The sequence below is a fragment of the Salmo salar genome, chromosome ssa14, assembly GCF_905237065.1.
Source record: "Salmo salar chromosome ssa14, Ssal_v3.1, whole genome shotgun sequence".
Taxonomy (NCBI): Eukaryota; Metazoa; Chordata; class Actinopteri; order Salmoniformes; family Salmonidae; genus Salmo; species Salmo salar.
This window is the reverse complement of record NC_059455.1, coordinates 23673730-23698284: the sequence shown is the minus strand read 5'-3', so window position 1 is coordinate 23698284 and position 24555 is coordinate 23673730. Positions and strand designations below refer to the sequence as shown.

At 46.7% G+C, this 24555-nt stretch overlaps 1 protein-coding gene across 8 annotated transcripts in view; it reads left to right on the top strand.

The window, feature by feature from the left end:
- LOC106569261 (E3 ubiquitin-protein ligase RNF220) overlaps nt 1-24555 on the top strand; it is a 156138-nt gene that overhangs the window by 113975 nt on the left and 17608 nt on the right. For 2 of the 8 annotated variants that reach the window (XM_045694097.1, XM_045694100.1), the window contains exons 3-9: nt 720-849; nt 8007-8061; nt 12187-12282; nt 14686-14728; nt 17385-17489; nt 18930-19051; nt 19914-20043. In XM_045694097.1, coding sequence (XP_045550053.1) covers nt 720-849; nt 8007-8061; nt 12187-12282; nt 14686-14728; nt 17385-17489; nt 18930-19051; nt 19914-20043 — 681 coding nt within the window. Of the gene's footprint in view, nt 1-719; nt 850-8006; nt 8062-12186; nt 12283-14255; nt 14527-14685; nt 14729-17384; nt 17490-18929; nt 19052-19913; nt 20044-24555 lie in introns of those variants that run through there. The other 6 variants (XM_045694099.1, XM_045694102.1, XM_045694098.1 and 3 more) reach the window with 4 other exon arrangements.

The following is a 24555-nucleotide window of genomic DNA, read 5'->3' as shown; positions in this document are numbered from 1 at the left end:
CATTACATCTTATACTGTATGTTCTTAAAACAAAAGGTGCTATCTAGAACCTAAAAGGGTTCTTCAGCTGTCCCCATAGGAGAACCATATGAAGAACCATTGTTGGTTCCAGGTAGAACCCTTTTGAATTCCATGTAGAACCCTTTCCAGATAGGGTTCTACATGGAACCCAAAAGAGTTCTACCTGGAACCAAAAAGGGTTCTCCCTCAGGGACAGCCAAAGAACCCTTTTGGAACCCTTTTTTCTAAGAGTATATGTTCTTCAAGCCCTTATTTGACTCCACTGTGTTTTGGGGCAAAGTAAAACCAGACATGATTGTACTTTTTCACAAGTGTGCATGAGTGTGTGTACAGTATGTCTTTCTCTGATACGGTTGAAATGATGTAGAGGCAGAATGTGATCTATGGAGTGTTGCAGGGCTCAATCAGTCGCTTACTTCGTCAGTGTTAATGAGGTAACTGGAGACAGGCGGTAGGGTCCAGCAATTCTCAGGGAAGAGAACTCTGAGGCACTTAATCCTGCTGCCCCCTCTCTCACTCCCTCCCTCCCGCCTACCAGAGGAACACAGCCCTGTGGACTGATCTCATCCGAGCTGCCCTTGATAACTCTCTCTCTCTCTTTCTCTCGCTCTCTTTCCTCCTCTCTCTCTCTCCCCTCTCTCTCTCTCTCTCTCTCTCTCTCTCTCTCTCTGTTTCTCTCTTTCTCTTCATCTCTACAGGTAAGAGGAAGGTGTCTCTGTATGACAGCCAGGCCCCCATCTGTCCTATCTGCCAGGTGCTGCTGCGTCCAGGAGAGCTGCAGGACCACATGGAGCAGGAGATGGAGCGCCTCACCCACATGCACCTCAGGTACACCCCCTGTCCACCCCTCACCCACATGCACCTCAGGTACACCCCCTGTCCACCCCTCACCCACATGCACCTCAGGTACACCCCCTGTCCACCCCTCACCCACATGCACCTCAGGTACACCCCCTGTCCACCCCTCACCCACATGCACCTCAGGTACACCCCCTGTCCACCCCTCACCCACATGCACCTCAGGTACACCCCCTGTCCACCCCTCACCCACATGCACCTCAGGTTATACCTCCAACCCACCACACGTTATTGACCCCTTCGTCCATAACAGAATTCTGGGAGGATACAGCTGACCCCCCCATCAGACTGATACCTGTACCCCCACATCTGTTACAGCACACAGTAGGGAGTCTACTCTCAGTTCTATATCATACACAACAAGAACCACAAAGAAGCACTGTAGTCTATCTCTCTACTGAGGGTACAATAGACAGGGTCTGGGAGTATGCTTTAGTCGTCAGCTTTGGAAGAAGAGCTTTTGGAGAGACCCTAGCCCCCCTCCAGCCCCTGGTATTTCCGCTAATACTGCAGTGATACCTGGGCTTTTGGGGGACTTGGCCAGCCAGGAAAACAAATCAACTGCAGAACACACTGACAGATGTTCATAAATCTCTCTGGTTCTTGACATAGCTTATCCATGGTAAGGTAAGTATGGGATTAGATAAGAGAGATCTGGAGGTAGATTTACAGTATCAATTACTTTCTTACTGACTGTGGAGGCTTCAGCTGGAGAAAGCAGAGAGATTCAGTTCCCTTCAATAGTCAACCTGGACTGTGTCCAAAATGACACCCTATTCACTACATAGTGCACTAATGTACTTTTGACCAATGCCCTACTTTTGACCAAGACCAGAAGGGCTCTGGTTAAAAATAGTGCACTATATAGGGCAGGGATGGGGCCACAAAAAAATCTAAATTGATCATGGGGGGTCTGCGTACCCACATCTATACCCACACATGCAGTCAGCCCTAGCCTAAGTGAAATTTGAAGATTTAGAGTTCATTTCCTGCAATTCTACACATTTTTTTCCATCGGGCGTCGAGAAACATTTGCCATTTTACAGCTAATTTCCTGCAATTCTACACATTTTGCCATAGGGGGGAGAGAAATGTTTTCTGTTTTTTAAATGATATCTGACTAAGATTGACTAACAAAATAAATGTTGCTCCCCCAGTCAGTAATTCGACTATGATTATTACAAGTTTAGATAACTGGCCGCGAGACTAACTTACAATAAATAAAACATTTGCTCACATGGCTAATTGAATGACTGTCAGTGACTGACATCACAAGAGACAAACTGCTGATGCACAACCACATTTAGAAATTGCACCTGCTGTATTCTACTATTAAAACTCTAAACAGTCGCCCCCCCCCTCAAAAAAATCTATATATACAGTATATGGTCTTTGGAAATCGTGATATAGGGAATATGGTACCATTTGAGCTGCAGCCCCAGTTTTACAATGGGATAAATCAAACCATTAACCCTTGCGATAGGAGGCAGCCATTTGAAATCGTATTTCACCTTGATCCCGTGACCAAGTGCTCCCTACCCACCCTGCTTTATAGCACCACCCATTAACCCACTGCCACAAGGAGCCTTACTCCGCTCACTACTCATTGAAATCAAAGCACATTTTCCCTTAGCGACACTGTTTCCTCCCCTATCTGACTGAATGATCCCTGTCGCCTGCTGCAGTACATGTGTAACACATAGTACCAGAGCCAGCCCAAAAGGCCCATGGCATGTTCCCCACTGTGCTCTCTCAGTGTGTGTGCGTGTGTGTGCGTGCGTGCGTGCATGTGTGTGCTGAGGGCGGGTAACGGTGAGAGGGTAGAGGGGGAGGAGGGGGACGTTTGCTCCTCTTCACTCCTCTCCAGACTGAGCGTTATCCATCATGCGGCAGTGAGGAGTTATCATTTAATAATTAATAAAGGGCAGCGGGCCGCCCTCCCCTCCGGGTCCAGCCCTCCACCCTCCCCACTCTCCTACCCCTCCGCTGCAGACACGGACACGGGGAGCCTGCCTGGAGGGCTTGGGTGGTTGATGGCAGCGGTTATTTAAAGAAATGGCGTCATCCTTCCTAGTTTGTCAGGGACGGACACTGCTGAGTGTCACGGCCCAGTGATTTAGCCTCGCCTGCACCGGCCCCATTAACCCCATTGCTGTTGCCACGTGAATTATGCCTGGTTGTACCCCGGCAACGCACCGCCGTTTAGTTTTGATTTAAGGAATATGGGGGAGGGGAATGAGAGGTCTTCATAGAGGAGGAGGAGAGAGGGGGGAGGGGGAGAGAGAGAAAGAAAGAGGAAGTGTCTTGTGCTGAATGTCCTTGCTCCTGGCGGCCAGTCCAGTCCAAGTTCTGTTTAGCTCCAATGCAATCACTGCTGGGCTTAGTGGGAGAAATGATTTCCGTTAGATGATGAATCTTCGTTCAAACCATGTTGGAGCTTTAATCTTTTCGCGTACGTGTGAAAAGCGATGTCAGGTAATGGGGTTAGCAAACTCGTCAGTTAGCTTTTCATAATTTCAATAATGCCTCTTACTGTATAGCTGAAATGTACTTTCAAGATGGATGGTGATCTCTACCTCTGTGTAAACCCCATTCTGCTCTGCCACAATGGGCCTATAACCTGTGGAACTCCATACAAAGCACAGATTCTGGATTTGAAGGCTATGAGGACATCAGACCCATCCATATATCATTAAAGAGCAGAGTATGTCCTTACGACAGCAGGGAAGTCCCCCCCTTTTTCTTCCATCCCTCTCTCTAAATCTCTGTTTTTTTTCGCTCTCTCTTTTCCTTTCTCTTTCTCTCCCTCTCTCCCTCCCTCTCTTTCTCCTTCTCCCTCTCTCTCCCCCACCCTCCCTCTCCTGCTCTCTGTCCCTCTCTTTCCCCCCCTCCGTCTCTCTCTCCACACTCCGCTGTCCCATTCTTCCTGCTCTGACACCGTTGCCGGGCAAGGCAGCAGCGCTACATCGGCACACAGATCATTGGAAGTGACATGGCAAATTTGTGGCAATTTGTAGTAAATCTCCCTTTAATGATAGCGTTTCATTTTTCACCAAATGAGACTTGAGTGCATGTAAAATGGAGGAGGCTGTTTAAGATGTAGCATTAGGCAGATGATGGGGGCTGTCAGGAGCCGTGAGGGGCCCTGAGTGGATGTGTGTGAGATTGGGACTAGCTGCCAGAGCCGCTGGCTCCCTAGTGGCCTTGGCCGATGGGGCCGCCTCGCCTCTCCTCTCCTCGCCTCTCCTCTGCCTCCACTCCTCATGTATGGAAATGGAAATCTATCATGCCCTTTACACATCAGCCTGCTCACAGGGGCAGAGCAATCTACATATCCCTCCACACCACCACCCCTCCCCTCCACATAATCCATTTGCCTCCATCGGAGCGAGCCAGAGCTAGGTGGCAAACGACACGAAAAGCAATCTTTATCTCGAGCTTACATCCCCTTCCCCCCTGACTAGGACTTATTCAATTTTCATCCTCACTCCTCTCCTTCCCTCTCCTTCCTTCTCTCCTCCTTTCTCTCACTCAATTTCAATTTCAATTCAATGTAAGGGTTTTATTGGCATGGGAAACATATGTTAACATTTTCAAAGCAAGCGAAGTAGATAATAAACAAAGTGAAATAAACAATAAAAATTAACAGTAAACATTACACTCACAAACGTTCCAAAAGAATAAAGACATTTGAAATGTCACTCTCCTTCTCTGGACATTTGGTTTCAGTGGGAGGTGTTTGGATGGGTCTGGGAGAGAGGAGGAGGAGCAGCGGGGGTGTAGGGGTTATTCTGAAGGCATCCTACCAGGCCCCTTTAGCCAAATGACCAACAGTCTAGGAGATGAAAGCTTAGCATTCTGCCAGAGCTGTCAAAGAGTAGTCAAAGTCATGGGCCGGAACATCAAGCATATTCACTTCACATTAACTTGTACTGCTTTTATGGAGAATTATATAGCCTTGACTGGAAAAAAAGCACCTCTACTTTCTGGTAAATCTGCTCCCCTGTTCACATTCTCATTAACAAAACACATTTGAACTCCATCTTGTTTCGGCAACCTCTCTTTCCCCCCTTTTCTATCCATCTCTTGTCAATTTTCTCTCCTTGCTTTGTTCCTCATTTCAAAACTATTTCATTGGTTTGACATGACAGGCTGGAAGCTTTTTGCCCAAGCGTTAAAATCAAAATTCATTGAAACGGGCACGTGTGAAGCTGCAAGAAGCCGCACCTGCACTCCTTCCCTATCCCGCTATCTCTGTCTTCTTTCATCTCTCCCTTTCTCCCTCTCCTCACTGTCACCTTATGTCATTGTGACAACAGCACCTCAATGTTTAATCTCCTTGTTGTCGCTCCCTATATACAGTAGTGCCAGCCACCTTAAACAACAAGTCAGCTTTTCTTATTGTTTCTATGGCATTTTGAGGTAATAAAGAATGAAACACTGGACAGTCAGGAGATACCGAGCATTACACACTGCCAGAGTACTTAGGTAATATTTATTATCTTTGTTTGCTCTTCTCTATTCAAGTTCCTTCTCACACTTTCCTGGACCGCTCTCTTTCCGAGTGTGCAATAGATACAAATACAACTTTTCATGTAGGCTCCTACAACTCTTTTATCAAATAAGACATGGTGGATGTCCTCTCAACCCTCAGCCACTAACACTGAGAATGAACCCTAGCTGTGACTTCCCTTTGACCTGTAAGTGCCCAACTCCCACTCCACCCCACTCCCTCTCCACCCCGTTGGTGTGTCTCTAGCAGTGTGGCCGGGGTCTCTCATCCAGATTGATAGTGCAGTACATTAGTTACAGTGCTCTAAAAGCAGCAGGCCCTCCTGTACTGTCTGCTGGACCAGAGTGGAGGGATGACATGAGTGTGACACAGACAGCACAGACACAGATAGAGACACAGCCCAGTCAATGCTGCCTCCCTCCCTGCCTGTTACCCTGCCTGCCTGTTACCCTGCCTGCCTGTTACCCTCCCTGCCTGTTACCCTGCCTGCCTGTTACCCTGCCTGCCTGTTACCCTGCCTGCCTGTTACCCTGCCTGCCTGTTACCCTCCCTGCCTGTTACCCTGCCTGCCTGTTACCCTGCCTGCCTGTTACCCTGCCTGCCTGTTACCCTCCCTGCCTGTTACCCTGCCTGCCTGTTACCCTCCCTGCCTGTTACCCTCCCTGCCTGTTACCCTGGCTGCCTGTTACCCTGCCTGCCTGTTACCCTGCCTGCCTGTTACCCTGCCTGCCTGTTACCCTGGCTGCCTGTTACCCTGCCTGCCTGTTACCCTGCCTGCCTGTTACCCTGCCTGCCTGGATGGTGGATTTATGATGGCGGGGAGTGTGTTTATTATCTCACAAACAGTACAGAGCCCGTGTGGAGATGTATCCCCTTTCAAGGCCCGGCCCTGATTTGGGTTGGCAGATCAATCACCAGTGCCTCCACAGAGGGGCCAGGGGCGGGGACAAGGCTTATTACCTATGCAAGGAGGCAGGACGAGTGGTTGAATCTGCCTTCACCTGCCATTCATTACACCAATACAACTATCTCTGGTTGCCTAACCGACCTGAACCTCAACCAATAGCTACACTAGGATGTTACCACATCAGGAAGATAAGTATTTCTTCTTCTGGAGATTTAATAGTAAATCAACTCATCTTTACTTCCTGCTTACCTTGGTTGATATCCCTGGCTTCCTTCTTGAAACACCTTGTCTGTGGCCTCTTGTGTGAGGCCATGCCGCCACCCCTCCCCTCTCCAGCTGTCCACTCCGGGGACACGCTCGCCTGCCAAATCACGTTGTTGGATTAGGACCGGGGCAAATTGAATTTCAGTGCCTTGTCAAAGCCGCTCTGCATCTGGGGCTGCGCGTAGGACACAAAGCGAACATGACAAGGGTGACTTTTTTTGTCACTTAGACCCGGCACATCATTTGTGAGGCTCATAAAAATGTATCTGCGTCTCGGTGAAAGGAGGAGATAGGGAGGAGGAGTGAAAGAAGGAAAGACTGAAAGGAGGGAGACAAGCTAGACAGTGAAAGTGACAGAACAGAACATATGCAGGAAACAAATAGAAAAATGGAAAGAAAGAAGGACTGCCAAGAGGAGAGCTCCAGACAGTCTATGTATGCAGAGGGAGGAGGATAGGGAAGGAGGGATATTAATGTCTCAGGGAGATATCTGATTTGATACGTCTCTCCCCATTGTCGGCTGATGCTTTTTTAATATTTCCGGCCTTCTAATCAGTCATCTTCAATCCACAATGTCGATGAGGCTGTGATTTGATGTAGCCCTCTGTTGGTCAGACTCCCTACCTCCCTTCCTTTCTCTCTCTTTTATATCCATCCCTCTCTCCTCTCCTCCGCCTCTTTAATACAATGTTTACAAGCCAGCGCATTGTCCTCAACATATTTCAAAGTCCTAAGTGCACGGGGCGTTTCACTGACAAATCAAATAACAGCAAAATCATTTATTTCCTGCTCCTGCCACTAGCTCAGTGACGGCAGTTAGATAGAAGGAGAGGAGGATAGGAGGAGAGGGGTGGATGGGAGCATCCAAGAGAATGATTACTTCAATAAAAAAATTATATCCCAAATCTGCTTAGCAGTCATACTTTGAGCTGTAATTGTTTCAAACACAGCATGGCCCAAGGGTGGGCAGATTGAGTGGCACAGAGGGAGCTGGGAGGAGGGGGAGAAAGGGTGGGCGGGTTTGAATCCTGCAGACGATTAAAAGTGTGATTTGTGTTTCTTGGTGACTGAGTGACCGTTTGAGCTGTCCCCTGGGTATTGCATTTTGTCTGAGTGAGTAAGGGGAGAAACAGTGCTGTCTCTCTGTCTGTGTGACTTTAAACAGAGTTGAGTGTTAAAAGAGGGGTGTCATCTGCACAGAGACAGAGGACAGAGGTATCACCTGAAAGGATAGAGAGAAGAATATTACTTATATTAGGACAGACACAGAAAACACATACATGCAAAAGGAGAGGGCTTCCTGGAAAGACATATAACCCCAACAAAACAACACATTTCTATGTTGTGCAACTCCCATTTGATGGAAACATCCAAACCTACCCATACTGTAAAAATACAGATCCAATAACCTTTTTTCATCGGTCTCTCCCCTTTCTCCTACAGTAAGAACCCATCACACGGACACAAGGACGGCAGTGTGGCTCCAGGAACTCCTAAGGTAAGAGGACTTCAGAGACTTTCATGATAAACCAGCAGAACCTCTCCCAGACACCATAGCCCCAATAAGACCATTATCGTCTACTGACCAGCTCCCAGTCCAGGCTCTCCCTCACAACTATTGGAGCCTTATTAGGCTAATGTACTTCAGAAAATCAGCAGAGCTCAGCAAGGTCCTCTGGAAGGAAGGGTATTAAGCTACTACTGTCTGTATCAGGAGTCTAGCCCAGTGGACATGCTCCAGCAGGCAGGGGAGAGGGGAAAGGAAGAAGCGGCCATAGATGCACTTCCTATGGTTTCATGACTGTCTGAGTCCTCATTAAAGAACCGGTCCAAGAGACCCTGGACAGCAGTTTCTGTGTGCCCCTAATAAGAACCAAAGGATATGGAGACAAAGGACTGTACAACCAATAACTTAAAAAGGGACTCTAACTGGGTCTAACTCCTCGGTACAATGCAGTGTTTCAAAGTGTTCACTTTGAGACACACTCCAAGCCACATTGTGACACGTTAATAAGAGGTTTCATTAAATGGCCAATGTTCTCCCAATGCTGCCACATTTAGCTGTGACAGGAAGGGGCATGTGGATCATTGGATGTGTTGAGTGAAGGGAGAGCGAGAAAGTGAGAGAGAGAGAGAGAGAGAGAGAGAGAGAGAGAGAGAGAATGAGATTTTTTTTTTTTGTGGTTTAGTCTGGAGCAGGGCCAAGCAGAGCCAGCCACAGTTGGCACAGAGGGAGAGATTGATTGTCTCTCTGCCATTAAAGGTACGATTTGCTGATGGCATGTGTCCCTGCGGAGGGTAAAGATGCTATGAAGGATGTCTGTCTGTAATGATCACTGTACCTGTCTGGTAAAAGGGGACCTTTAATATCATCAATATCTCCAAAGACACACGCTTTAATGTGCTCAACAGTTTTTCCTCTACTCTTCATTCAACTGCCATTTCGGAGGACATTTACTGGGTTGAGATGAAATGGATGAACTTCATCAAAATATATAATGGAGATTTTGATTTGATGTATTAGGATCCCCATTAGCCGACGCCAATGGCGACAGCTAGTCTTACTTGGGTCCAACCGACACATAACGAAAAAGAGAATACAGACAAAATGCTTTACAATTTGCATACATTTATAAACATGAACATGTAGTGTGTGCGTGTGCGTGTGTGTGTGTGTGTGTGTGTTTTTTTTCCATTCAATCTTTATATCATTGATCTTGGCTTCATTATACAGTTTCTTCTTCTTTTTGTTGAGTTTAGTCACATAATTTCTCCATTTGTAGTAAGTCAGCCAGTCAGATGTGCAGCCAGACTTATTAGCCACTCCTTTTTCCCCATCTCTTTCAACCATACAGTTTTTTAAATTCCTCATCAATCCATGGAGCCTTAACAGTTCTAACAGTCAGTTTCTTAACAGGTGCATGTTTATCAATAATTGGAAGAAGCAATTTCCTAAATTCATCAAGTGCAGCGTCTAGATGCTCCTTATTAATCACACCAGAGCAACACATATTTTTAACATCATCCACATAAGAGTCATAGCAAAATCTTTTGTATGATCTCTTATAGACTATTTTAGGCCCAGCTTTTGGAACGTTGGCTCTCCTGGATATAGCCACTATATTGTGATCACTGCATCCAATGGGTATGGATACAGCTTTAGAACAAAGTTCTACAATATTAGTAAAAATGTGATCAATACATCATGTGGATGATCTTGTTCCTGTAGTGTTTGTAAACACCCTGGTAGGTTGATTAATAACCTGAACCAGATTACAGGCACTGGTTACAGTAAGAAGCTTCCTCTTGAGAGGACCGCTTGATGAAAACCAGTCAATATTCAGGTCCCCAAGAAAGTAGACCTTTCTGTTTACATTACATACACGATCAAGCATTTCACACATATTATTTAGATACTGACTGTTAGCACTTGGTGGCCTATAGCAACACCCCATAGGAAAAGCCTTTAGATGTATCAGGTGAAACTGCAACCACAACACTTCAATAACACTTGACATAAGATATTCTCTAAGAGATTGGAGACAGATGTGGTACTGTAGTAACAGCACATATTACAAATTATTATGTAAGTCTGCAGGCTCACCGCTCCTCGCTACTACTTTCTGGTAGGGCCTGATTCAGAGTCAGAGACAGGGGCTAGGGGAGAGTCAGAGACAGGGGCAAGGGGAGAGTCAGAGACAGAGGCTAGGGGAGAGTCAGAGACAGAGGCTACGGGAGAGTCAGAGACAGAGGCTAGGGGAGAGTCAGAGACAGAGGCTACGGGAGAGTCAGAGACAGAGGCTAGGGGAGAGTCAGAGACAGAGGCTAGGGGAGAGTCAGAGACAGAGGCTACGGGAGAGTCAGAGACAGAGGCTAGGGGAGAGTCAGAGACAGAGGCTAGGGGAGAGTCACAGACAGAGGCTACGGGAGAGTCAGAGACAGAGGCTAGGGGAGAGTCAGAGACAGGGGCTAGGGGAGAGTCAGAGACAGAGGCTACGGGAGAGTCAGAGACAGAGGCTAGGGGAGAGTCAGAGACAGGGGCTAGGGGAGAGTCAGAGACAGGGGCTAGGGGAGAGTCAGAGACAGAGGCTACGGGAGAGTCAGAGACAGAGGCTAGGGGAGAGTCAGAGACAGGGGCAAGGGGAGAGTCAGAGACAGAGGCTAGGGGAGAGTCAGAGACAGAGGCTAGGGGAGAGTCAGAGACAGAGGCTAGGGGAGAGTCACAGACAGGGGCTACGGGAGAGTCAGAGACAGGGGCTAGGGGAGAGTCAGAGACAGGGGCTAGGGGAGAGTCAGAGACAGAGGCTAGGGGAGAGTCAGAGACAGAGGCTAGGGGAGAGTCAGAGACAGGGGCTAGGGGAGAGTCAGAGACAGGGGCAAGGGGAGAGTCAGAGACAGAGGCTACGGGAGAGTCAGAGACAGGGGCTAGGGGAGAGTCAGAAAGTCAGAGACAGGGGCTAGGGGATAGACTAGGGAGAGTCAGAGACAGAGGCTAGGGGAGAGTCAGAGACAGGGGCTAGGGGAGAGTCAGAGACAGGGGCTAGGGGAGAGTCAGACACGGGCTGGGGGAACAGGAGTCATCGTGGTTAGGTGAGGAGAGCGGGAGTAAGGGAACAGGGAACGAACAGGGACCGGGGTGAAGGAAACAGAACAGGCCATCTGAGCGAGGCATGACTGAGCATTCCCCAGTAGGTGCTTAGTATTCCGCCACACCGTGTGAAAAATGAAGAGGCTGGTTGAGGATCCAGGGGCTGTTGCTTCATGTGAACACTGCCTTCCAGACCTTCCAGACGAGCCTACTGGTTCTAAAGGGGATTAACCTTTCCCGCTTCACACATGCCTCCCGCCCCCTCTCAACCACGCTATCGCCATAGCAACTCTATGCCAGCCCCTATGCCAGCCCCATGCCCAGGGGGCAACTGGACGGCGAGACGAGATGAAGTGAGAGGCACATGCTAACTAACATGGCACCTCCTGTATCTAACACTGACATTAATCTGTATATTAGTCAACACACTGTTACACTTAAGTAGAATTACAAGTAGTAGTTGATGTCAGGGGCTTGTGCTAACTGACACATTTGCAACTAGTCCAGTTGAAACTAATAAAATACAACACACAAATATTTCCCAAGCTCAAAGCCTTTGGAGCTACAAAAATAAACAGCAGTTACCCGACCTTGCAGTCCTGAAGGATAAAAAGCCATGCACAATGCTTCATTTACTGTCCCGGCACTAGGGGTCTGCCATTTCTCACATATTAATATTACATTATAGTTGTCGGCCACTTAAGCCCCTGCTCTCTTCTCTCTCCTTGATTAATAGGAACACATTGTAAATACAAATATTTCATAGCAGCCTCGTAAAGAGCTGGATCTTTGTCAAAAGATGCCCCGTAAAGTAAGCACTATTTCCCCTTCCACCCCCTTTTCCTCTTGTTCATTTGAGAAATTAACTCAATTAAGTTTGTCAGTGGGTCAGGACTGTAATGCCGGAGGCTCGTCTGAGTCTTTCAGAGAAGGTTTATAGATGACTGTAATGTTGGTGAGTGTCCTCCTCTCCTCCACTGCAGCATGCCCCTCTTCTCTTCCTCTCACAATAACTGTCTTGCTCTTTCTCCTCAGTCCATGCTGTTGTCGGTGCACATCAAACGCGAGGGAGAGTCACCGGTGGTCTCCCCTCTTTCCTCTGAAGATGCCCACCACTCCGACAGATACCAGGTGAGCTGGGCTTTGTTCCAAATGGCACCCTATGCCCTATTTAGTGCACTACTTTTGACCAGAGCCCTAGTTAAAAGTAGTACTCTATGTAGGGAATACGTTGCCATTTGGGATCCTGCCAGGATGCTGCTCTTTGCCCACATATTTAGCATTATAATCCCATCATCATATCCTGTCATATGACAGGAAAAATCTATAAAACTCACTATGAAACCTACTCCTGGTAAAATAACAGGACAGGCAATGGAAGGACAATGTGCAAAAAAGTCCCCTGCTCTCTGTTAGAGGTTAAACATTAGGCAAACTCACAGGTGTCACCGCGGCGATGGTGAAAGACGACAAAGTAATAATTTGTTGTTTTAGTGTTGAACACACAACATTGACTCAGCCAATCATCTCGCTATCATGGAGTGGATCAGGGAGTCAATAGAGGTCCTAGTCTCCATCAGGAATCAGCCAAGCCGCCTACCTCTATCCTACCTGGTTGTGCCCCAAATGGCATCCTATTCCCTATATAGTGCACTACTTTTGACCAGATCCATATAGAACCTGGTCCAAAGTAGTGCACTATATAGGGAATAGGGTGCCATTTGGGACGGAGCCCATCTATCCTCTGACTATCTCTGGTAAAGATTTGCCCAGCCTGTAATGTGTTTCCCTGTTCAGATAGGTAATCATCCATAGTTTACCTCAAGCTATGCTCTTATGCTCCCTAAGCCCGGATGGTATCTCTTCTGGTCTATAGCATCGTCGACATGTTTTCCACCTCATTCTGCTGGAGGCCTCACAACTGCAGTTTGCATCCCAAATGACACCCTACTCCCTACACTGTGCCTTACTTTTGATCAGACCCCAATGGGCCCTGGTCAAAAGTAGTGCACTACAGTATATAGGGAATTGGGTGCTATTTGGGTCGCAAACGTACAGAAGATTAGTTGGGATTTAACTTACTCATACAACACAGTGTTTTAATCAAAGCTATAATTATAATGTAGCTTATATACCATACTTTTTCTCTCTCAAAGTTTAGTATTTCAAACTCATATGGCAGTGATCTATTATTTGGGTCAAGTGGTTTTCTCCCTTATACCATAAAGTCATATCCATACATTGACAGGCCTATTAAAGGGGCAGTGGTTAAAGTATATATTTTCATTAGTAAAGCTGCTGCTGAAATCATTTCATACAAATTATTAAGTAAATGGAGACCCCAACCCCCCTTGAAATTTTAGATTTTTGTTATTTTTCCTCATCATGTAATCGTGTAAGCCATTTAGATAGTTTGCGTCCCAAAAGGCACCCTATTCCCTGAATAGTGCTTTATATTTGAGCAGAGCACTATGAGCCCTGGTCGAAAGTAGTGCACTAAATAGGGAATAGGGTGCCATTTGGGAAGCATACATAGTGGATCATCATATCATGGTGCAAGTTGGACATGTGCATGACTTAAGTGTCAGTGTAAGAGGCCTGTCTGGTATATGATGGACGATCCACTCGGCAGGAGTTTGAATTTGTGACCACACTCTGTGCCCGTGTCAATGAGTGGACATCCATCCATTGCCCTGACTGGCCCTGCTAGTGTCAGCACATAGCCTACAAACTCTGGAAGAGAGGGGAGAAGAAAGATAGGTGGTCTCACTTAACCCATATCTTAGTGGTATTCACAATCACTGACCATGCCTGTCAGTTTCAAACAAGTTTAGATGGGGAGAATTCATAGCCCATTTCTTATGTCACTTTGATATGAGATTGTACAAAATTATGAAACACTTATTTTCAGAAAATGAAATAAAACCTTTGTACTATTTGTATTGACTGCAAAAAAAATAAGTTTAGATATGATGCATACAACTTGTTTACCCCACAAGTTACTTGACAAACTTGAAATGTCATATTAATAAGGCAACTTCCATTGAAGCCAGCCTCTGCATTACGTATTGCTGCTCTCTAGTGGCCAATGGTGGTACGAGACCGGACGTCCTCTGAACTTTCACTTCTGTGTTGGTCACATGACACACGCCAAGCCAACATGGCGACGGGAATGAACAGAGCGGCTTTGTAGGCGGCACATTCAATCCTTTGGCATCCGCATAAAATTATTGACACAAAATTGTATTAATGGTGCGGTCTAGTACCAGGAGACCTACATGATATACGTGAACAAGTGAGTTTGTCGGCTTGAAAAGGCTTTGACCAAAACTTACCGACCCTGTTATGGAAGACACGATACAGCCCAAAAGAGAAGTAGGTTTTTGTTTACTATCAAGATGTAACTTGCAGGGCACACTGTAGAATCCAAAGCAATCCGCCCATGCACTGCTACTAATGTATCCATGAACATTATACATGCAAAGGTCCATATCTAATGCATATTTTGTGTGATTCCTTTCTTCCTACCTGCAGACATTTTTACGAGTGCGGGCTAATAGGCAAACGCGATTGAATGGTATGTAAACATTTCATTTTTCCTTTGAAAGTTCAATACTTTTCATAAGCATCTAAGACGTTTATATTTTTCTTAAGGTCATTTATTTATTTCTAACTGCATTTCTGGTACAACATCCTGTAGAATTACAGCACATATATATATATATATATATATTAATGAAGGTATCATGATCTCCTCATTTGCAACTTCACAAAGCCTACTTGTATGGAATGACATGATTAGAGCCTATTTTTATTTGATTTAACCTTTATTTAACTAAGCAAGTCAGTTAAGAACAAATACTTACTTACAATGACGGCCTACTAAAAGGCAAAAGGCCTCTGCGGGGACAGGGGATTAAAAATATAGGTCAAAACACATCATGATGAGTCAACACAACACTACATAAAGAGAGACCTAAGACAACAACAGCATGACAACATAGCATGGCAGCAACACAACATGGTAGCAGCTTCATTATCTTGGTGAAAATGGTACAATAATGTTCTGAAATAATGTCACTATTGGCTTCTGACACAATTCAATCATGTCTATATAGGATATTTCCTCAAATAAGTTATTTTCCTATCAAACAATATTCTATTCATATTTATTAAGTAGCCTATGATTATGTTCTAAAACAGGTTTATTTTATACTTTTTCAATAGACTACTGAAAATATCACCTGCACTACAGTTGGAATTGTCAATACAAGTTGAAGCAGCAACTGGCGACGCCAAAGTGCATCTTCAGCGTGGTGACCAGATTTAGTAAATGAAACATTTTATTTAGTTATGTAGCTGCGTGCGAAAATTCATACGTTGTACGGAACTACCAATTTTCTCTCTAGCCCTTTCAAATACTTACAAATGAACACAGAAATGTGTTACCCCTCCTCAGTTTTTGTAATCCTAGCCTATCTAGTCATACACCTGCCCACCCGCCCAGCATCACTACTCTGGACGGTTCTGACCTAGAATATGTGGACAACTACAAATACCTAGGTGTCTGGTTAGACTGTAAACTCTCCTTCCAGACTCACATCAAACATCTCCAATCCAAAGTTAAATCTAGAATTGGCTTCCTATTTCGCAACAAAGCATCCTTCACTCATGCTGCCAAACATACCCTCGTAAAACTGACTATCCTACCGATCCTCGACTTCGGTGATGTCATTTACAAAATAGCCTCCAACACTCTACTCAACAAACTGGATGTAGTCTATCACAGTGCCATCCGTTTTGTCACCAAAGCCCCATATACTACCCACCACTGCGACCTGTACGCTCTCGTTGGCTGGCCCTCGCTTCATACTCGTCGCCAAACCCACTGGTTCCAGGTCCCCCCCTATCTCAGCTCGCTGGTCACCATAGCAGCGCCAACCCGTAGCACGCGCTCCAGCAGGTGTATTTCACTGGTCACCCCCAAAGCCAATTCCTCCTTTGGCCGCCTCTCCTTCCAGTTCTCTGCTGCCAATGACTGGAACGAACTACAACAATCTCTGAAACTGGAAACACTTATCTCCTGGTGCTTTAAGCATCAGCTGTCAGAGCAGCTCACAGATCACTGCACCTGTACATAGCTCATCTATAAATAGCCCAAACAATTACCTCTTCCCCTACTGTATTTATTTATTTTGCACCCCAGTATTTCTACTTTACACATTCACCTACTGCAAATCTCCAATTCCAGTGTTTTTAATTGCTATATTGTATTTACATCGCCTTTTTATTGGCCTTTTTATTGCCTTTACCTCCCTTATCTCACCTCATTTGCTCACATTGTATATAGACTTGTTTTTGTACTGTATTATTGACTGTATGTTTGTTTTACTCCATGTGTAACTCTGTGTTGTTGTTTTTGTCGCACTGCTTTGCTTTATCTTGGCCAGGTCGCAGTTGTAAATGAGAACTTGTTCTCAACTAGCCTACCTGGTTAAATAAAGATAAAATACATTTTAGAAAGTCAACCAACGGTGTGTAGCATATGCTGTTGGATGCACTTTATGGCCATGGTTGTTCATGCGGTGGTTACAGTGTATTACCGATCAAACATTATCATGAGGTCTGAGGCAAAGCCATGGGAGAAAACAAGTTTGGTACAGGGACAGACATTTTTTACATGCAAATCTGATTGGATACAGTGTTTTGATTATTGAAATATCAGCCTCAATTTAGCTTCCAGAGTTGCTTTATTCTTTCTGAGGGCTAATCGGGGACATTTCCAGGGACAGGCTGTCGCTGGAAATCGGGGACGTCTGGTCACCCTAATATTCAGAGTGGGAATACAGAGTCTGTGGGACCTTGACCAGGCAGGGCGGCCATGAGTGAGGTGTCAGTCTGTCCTGTGTTTGGTTGGATTGTGATGGATGTGACCCTGCGTAGCCATATTCTTGGCTCTGTCATCTATATCACACATTATGGCTAAGTATCGCCAGAGGACCTTGCTGACAGCCCCTTCACACTGTGGACCAGCTTCAGGCTGTAGCCTACATTACAGCCTCAGAGCCAGGCCTGCCCCTTGTTGACCCACTGAGTGTGATAGCAGGGCTGGCTGGTGGGAGGGTTGGGAGCCCTGGCTGCCCCTGTGTGTCTCCCTCCCTGCCTTTCCCTTGACCTAGCGCCTACACGAGCAGAGGATCTATTAACCCTTGACCTTCTTGATATGTTAACAGTCGATGACCTCTGCTGGTGCAGGCGCTACGCCAAGGAAAGTGTCAAAAGTGCTCCCCTTGGACTGCACAACGGAGCCCCCCTTGCCCCCTGCTGCATTCGCCACGGTAAGAGTCTGCCCCCCGTCCCCTCCTCAACACTCCCCAGCTAGCTTATTGCAGGCCCAGGCTCCCTCCATGCCTCCATTGACATTTAGCGTACGCTCACCTCGGTAGCAGCCTCAGTGCTGAAAGGAAAGGAAACGGTGCCGACTTTGTTTAAACTCAAGCCTCCATTAATGTCTATTACCTCTCATGTGGAACCTGAATGATTCTTGGGGGGGGCTTGTGCCGTGCCTAATTAATCGTCCCTTTCTCTCAGCGTTTAATGACGCCCTCCTCGATTACCATCAGCCGTTCTCTGGCCTGGGAGAGAGAATATGAGGAGTTGTCCCAATCTCCCTGGAGTTATGGCGCGTTGTCCCTCCTCCTCTCGCTGTCCCTCTTCAGGTCCCCCTTGGCCCCTTTCACAATCACAGCCACCTAAAGATTAATGTCCCCGCACGCCATTTGCAGTTAAGAAAAGCCGACAAAGACTTACGGCGCAATGGCTGCTGTTCTGCTGTGTTAAATTTCTAATTATGTGGGGGGGGGGGGGGGGGTCGTGACTAGAGAGAGATAGACGTGGAAGGATTGTTCATTTCAGTCACGTGACCTAGACCTACAGTAGACCATCTTTACCTGTCATCCTGGAGAAAGAGGAGGAACCTTTTCGGTTTAGGCATCTTCCTGAAACACTGTTTGGACCCATGAAGAGAATAGATTGCCCTCTCTTTTTGTCCTGTCAATGTGTGAGAACATGTAGGGGTAATAGACCATAGTTGTGGCACCGGGGATGGTTCTCCTGAAACCGTGTTCCCATGAAGAGTAGATTGCCCCCTCTCTTTGTCCTGTCAATGTGTTATAGGCCTAACATTAGCGGGTAGACTCATGACATTAGAGTAGTTGTGGCACTGAGGAAGGTTGTCATGACGGCCTCCCCGCCCGCTTTTGTAATTCCTGATCTTCTGGTACCAGACTAAACGCTGTGGCGTCGTCTAGGAGACCTGGGGCGCAACGATTCCCCTCCACTCCGCTGACCCGCGTTATTTCCAGCGAGGCAGCAAACTTTTCTGACATGTTGTGAATGCCAATAGCGTTCACTGCTGATCTTCTGCCAAGCAAAGGTTGCCTCTGTCACAACCAGACTTTCTGCTGGGCTGTATTGCCTGCTATGAGCCTGGTTATCCACACTGACAGAGGGTTTAATATGATCAAATAACTCATTATATTAGATTCTAATCAAGTTCATTCTGGTTTTTTGGATTGCGTCCTTTTTTTCTGCATTTCAGCCAATCATGTCATTGTAGCCGCATGGCTGTCTGCCGAAGTCGATTGACTTTTTTTTCACCTACCGATGTGATATTTCAGGACGGAACTTAAAACCGAGAACTACAAAAACAAGTCTCAGATTTCCATGTATTTCCCCATGTTTCTAAACACCTCTTCCTCTGTTTCTTTGTGTTTCAGCTCGGATTGGGAAGATGAAGCGCCGGAAGCCAGAGGATGGGCAGGTATGTCCACTGTGCAGCGCGCCGCTGGCAGGGACAGAGGAGGAGATGAGTAGGCATGTGGAACAATGTCTGTTCAAGGTAGCCTCACGTCCGTACCCGTTCCCCCTTAGCATCAGGCCCCTCAGGCCTCTAGTCAACCAGTCACCTCTCTCTAGTCACTGGTCACCACCACGCTATCTAGTATCTATCAACTCTGCTCCCTCTCTTTTCCCTAGGCTTGACACGACATAGACATGACAAAGACTCATAGACACATTGTCTGACAACCTCTTCTTTTAGTTGTTCACCAACACTGAATCTGGGCTTCTCCAGTCTTAAAGAAAGAGCTTTCCTCTGCTTTCTGCTGGTAATAACATCTTAGTCATATCTTAGTAGCAGTTAGATGCTCAACTGAAGCATCCAGGGGAAAGAATCATTACTGTAGGCAAATACCTCTCTCCTGTCGAATGGACCGCCCACCTCTCCCTCCTGTAGGAAAGTCTTCTTCCTCCTCTGAATCTCTGGTTCCTAAATATAATAGATGGCAAGTGAGGTATCCTGACCAACTCAAAGATTCATGCTCATTCACACTGTAACACATGTCATTAGCTCCCAGAACATAATGTATTTACTTATAGAAGTCATGCTTTCTATAACGTTGGTCATGATACTGCCCTCGGTCCCTTACTTTGGTGATGGTTTTTCCAAATTTCCACAGATCCATTAGTTGTAGTTCTATCACCTATTGTACCTCATAGCTAGTTTTGTATTAATAACAAATATATAAAAAGTGTTGATAAGCATTTTGGTGATATAGTATACTTGGAATTCAAAGAATTCAGATCGTTTTTGGTTGATTGTGCGAATAGTTCCAAATTCTGACATAGGAGAACATGTATTTTTCTACTCCAAGCCCTACCCTGTGTCTGGTTCAGTGTTGACAGTGTCTTTGTTCTCTCAGAGGGAGGGTGCGTTTGCTGAGGATGACTCTGCAGACATGGACGGAGAGAACGGGACCCGCTTCGAGGAGTACGAGTGGTGCGGCCAGAAGAGGGTCAGAGCTACCACCCTGCTGGAAGGAGGCTTCAGAGGTACACTACAGTGATACTGTACACCTATGGGCCCTGGTCAAAAGTAGTGCACTATAAAGGGAATAGGGTGCCATTTGTATCGCAAACCTATTTTTCACACAAAAAAAAATCAATTAGGCTGCTTTGGTTCAAAACATTTATGTAACATTTGAGAATCCACTAAATGTTTAGGGTGACTGAAAGTATAAGAGTCTGGAAACCCAGTGCACCAAATGGCTTCCACCACAGCACTCACTCTAAACGCTTTTCCCCGCTAGTCCCAAGCCCCTCAGTATCAACAACAGAGTGAGGCAGTGTATCATTGCCTTTTAAAAGGACGTGACTGGGTGCAGAGGCTAACATGCCTACCATGCCCACGATTACAGGGTGGACAGCTCTAGGTTTACGTGCCAAATTACACCCTATTCCCTATTTAGTGCATTACCTTTGACCAGGGCCCATAGTGCACTAAATAGGGAGTAGGGTGCCATTTGGGATGTGCCTCTGGCTCCAGCTACAGTGTGAGGGCATGTAGCCCCGGTCCAGGCAGGGGTCAGCCCAGTCCGGCCCTGGCCCCAGCCCCTTTAGGAGAGAAAGGAAAACACATTTAGCTGTGCAATTGACCTGTCTGAACCGGTGAGGAGTGGTATGTGTGTGGAAAGGAAAGGGACCAGTGACCCTTTGGGTTCCCCTCAGCCCAGCGACGCAATTATAGCCATGGACACAAAGCTGCCCACTAGGGAACACAGACTGGTCTCTCTTTCTCTTTCTGTCATATTCTCTCCATTTATTTATTTATCTTGCTCTTTCCTTCTCTATTGCCTCACTTTCTTTCTCTCTCACATTCTCTCCATCTCTGTCTCCCTCTGAAACATATCTTAGCCCACATCATCAATAGGAAGGGCTAGAATTCAATACATAGTCCATTATCAGTAGTCGTTGACAACGAGATGGCATTGGGCTGTTGATTACATTGCTCATTAAATTGTATATATTTTAATTTCTCCCTCTCCAATAGTGACTTTTAAGTGTAGGCTATCAAGCAACCAGACAGATCTAGTTTAGTGATTTAGAAGCTGTAATACATTGATCCAGCCTAGCCACTGTGTGCTCACCTACATGATGTGTGAATATTTAGTAGGCCATTGGTCTGTGATCAATTACTAGTGTAGTCCGCTTCATTGGACAAGTGTATGATATGATCATAGGTCAGCGTTCATTATTTCATGTCTGACAGGCCGGCCTTACTTCATTGCTAGAGAGAGCTGTAAAAATGAATTGGCTACAGGTCCTCGTGGTGTGTCTCTGGAGATCACAGGAAAGTCAAGTCTTCTCTAAGGGCCTCTTTCAACCTTGCAAAGTCGCTAAACCCCCCCAAGTCCCCAAATTCGATCCAGCGTAAAACTGCATTACAAAGCCCAATAAGATGTGTGCCTTTTGGCCCCTCTCTCTCGCTCTCTCTCGCCGCAAACCCGTCCAGACAGACAGACATCAACGGCCTACAGATCAGTTTGAATTCTCGACTGAACCTCCTGAGGCTGTCCGTCTGTCTGTCCATTCATCTAATGAGCAGTAGACCCCTTCTGGCGGGCTGTGATAGCCCGACGTCCTGTGATGTGACACAGATAAGGGCTGGTCAAAGCCAGAGGTGCTGGTGATACCACTTGAAAGCGACCCCCTCCCCCCAGAAGCTCAGAAGGTGGATTTGCCTTGAAAGCTCTGCTGCAGTCGACCATAGTTCAATGGGTCCAGCCAGGCAGAATCCACCATCCATCCAGCCCACAGGGGGTGGGGGTGGTTGATGCGGAGAGGAGAGACGGAGACAAGGGGCTTCAATTGGATAAGAGGCCTAAGCTATCCTCTGTGAGACACCAGCACCAACACTGACACCTCTCTCCCTTTGAGGGGAGGGAAGAAAGGCAAAGGGAAGCCCTTTAAACAGCACAGAAAAGTCGAAGACAGGCAGAGGGTGGGAGGAAAATCGAACAGGAGCACTTTTCTGCTTGAGACGTGTGGGGCCCTGGTCCTCCTGTGTACATGGCTTATAAGGACCTGGGAGACAGCTCTAAAGGCTGCTGTATTGATGAAGAGGGTCAGATCTGATCCCAACAGCCTGATAGTGAAGACCAAGGCTAAGGGGGCTGATCCGGGGAGAGGGGATTTGGGTCCGCTGACTGAAGATGGCACCAGGGATATAAAGCAGCGCTTTCTCCTTTATAAATGGGCTTCAAAGATGGCAGCCATCTTTGTTTCTTCCATCTTTGTCCCATCATCTCCCCAGACGTGTCCTGTAAATGCCAGTGAGATATGACGGCCTTCGACCAGAGCCGACTGGGGAAGGCTGATAAGGGCTATCAGCGCCATGGCGACCGGGTGTTGTTGGTCAGGCTGTCTCTTATGTTGATTGGCCCCTTGACCCTCCCTCGCTGCTCACAGCTCAGAAACCTAACGTTGTCTCTGACTCTGTCTCCGTGGTAATAGGTGTGCCGTGTCACGGTCAGGTCCATGTTACACAGGCAAGAACACATATATTTTACATGTTCAAGTCAATGAGATGCACAAGATTGGTTATGAAAATAAATGTGGTGGATATGTTTATGTGCACCTGTGTGTGTGCCGGTGTACAGGGATGTGTGTGTTGGTGTGTCTGTATATCGACCCTGGCTGATCTGCCAGGGGGGTGGGGCGGAGAGGAGGAGGAAGAGCGGAGAGGAGGAGGAGGAGCGGAGAGGATAAATAAATAATGAAATAATGTGACTGAAAGGCAGTTATGGTGGCGCTGACCTTTTCAGGGGAGATTAGATTGCCTGCCAAGACTGGTTAAAGGGAGAGATAGGGGCTGAGCAGCAGGACCAGACCATGCTGGCCAGCCCAACAGCATGGGTTAGTCCCAAACGGCTCCCTGTATAGTGCATTACTTTTGCACTCTATAGGAAATAGGGTGCCATTTGGGACGCAGCCCGTGACTTAAGACTGCTGTAGTCCTCTCATCGTCCTCTTGTCTGCTCATGGGACAACAACAGGGTCTGACGCTTAGACTTTGGACACTCCAATTTGGGATGGATGGTTAGACTACATGCCACCTGCTTTTATAGCATCCCTTGGTTTTACTTTCTAGCAGTCAACTATCAGTGTGATGGGGATCTTGTTTTCCCAACTTGTCTTATAGTCCTCTTCCACACTTACCACTGTGGTGAATGAAGATTGAACTGGATGGAATGTAGTAGTAGTATCTGCCCATCTCTGTCAGTTCCAGTTGGGGAGAGTATATTTAAGGGGAATATTTCTCCATGTCCCACTGGGTTTAATGCTAATCCCATCTAGTAAAACTGAACTCTGGAAAGTCCTCTTCTTAGGGGCCACTGTGGCCCCAAAACTGTTGGGGTTGGGGACAGTGAAAGCATCTAGAACCATTCTTTCTTGCCACCACTCAACACCACAGTCTTTTAAAAATCAATGCTGTGCTATCTGTCCCCTCCCATCTCCTGGCTCCAGCCATGCATCGCTAACTAGCCGCAGTATCAATACCCTGATCAATTGATTGGATTAACAGTGATTTCTGGTTCCTTCCAACCCTCTGTCACTTTCTCCTCCCCAATGTGCCTGGTCACTGGACGACATTAGTGGGCGGGACAAAGGGAGAGTCTGTTTATTTGTTTTAGCCTCTCCTACGTGTCACCAGTCGTTCACAGTAGATTAATGAAATGCTGGGCATCATTTGCAGTGTATTACCTTTGTGACCGCCCGGCCACCAGACCTCCCTCCCTCCTTTACAGCAGCCTTTGAGGAATTCCCCAGGTCCAGGTGGTTGACTATGTGCTGTGGGAGAGATAAGAGGGTCTGCTAAATGACTAAAATGTAAATGTAAGGATAACCCTTTTTACAATTCTCCCATGCTTTTTAGTGATCATATAAAAGAGACCTTTTAAGTTTGATTTGCTCCCTGTGGCTGGGTGGAGCATATGTGAACAATGGCTGTGGTGCACAAATATGTGTGTTCAGCTGCTGGTGGTGGAGACAGTAGTACCAGACAGCTGAAGGGACCAGTGGGCAGCATAGGAGCCTGTCCTATCCAGATATACCACACCACCACCATGCAGGGACCTTGAAGTTATTTAAATAGTATCTGCCCACTGGTCCCCTCTGTGTCAAATTGCTTTGCTTTATCTTGGCCAGGTCGCAGTTGCAAATGAGAACTTGTTCTCAACTAGCCTACCTGGTTAAATAAAGGTGAAATACATTTTAAAAAATGAGTGGGAGAGTCGGCCCCTGACCACTCAATCAGCCCCCAGCACTGTGTCTCTCTCAATGGCAGCACAGGCAAGGTGAGAGGCAGGGCCCTGACCACTCAATCAGCCCCCAGCACTGTGTGTCTCTCAATGGCAGCACAGGCAAGGTGAGAGGCAGGGCCCTAAGTGGAGCTGAAAGGGCCAGTCAGACAGCAGCAGGAGTTTGTCTGGCGAGCCTCTCATCACAGGGTTTATAGAGGTGCCAGTCAGACCTATAGCCAGTCAGTCAGCCCCCATAACCAGA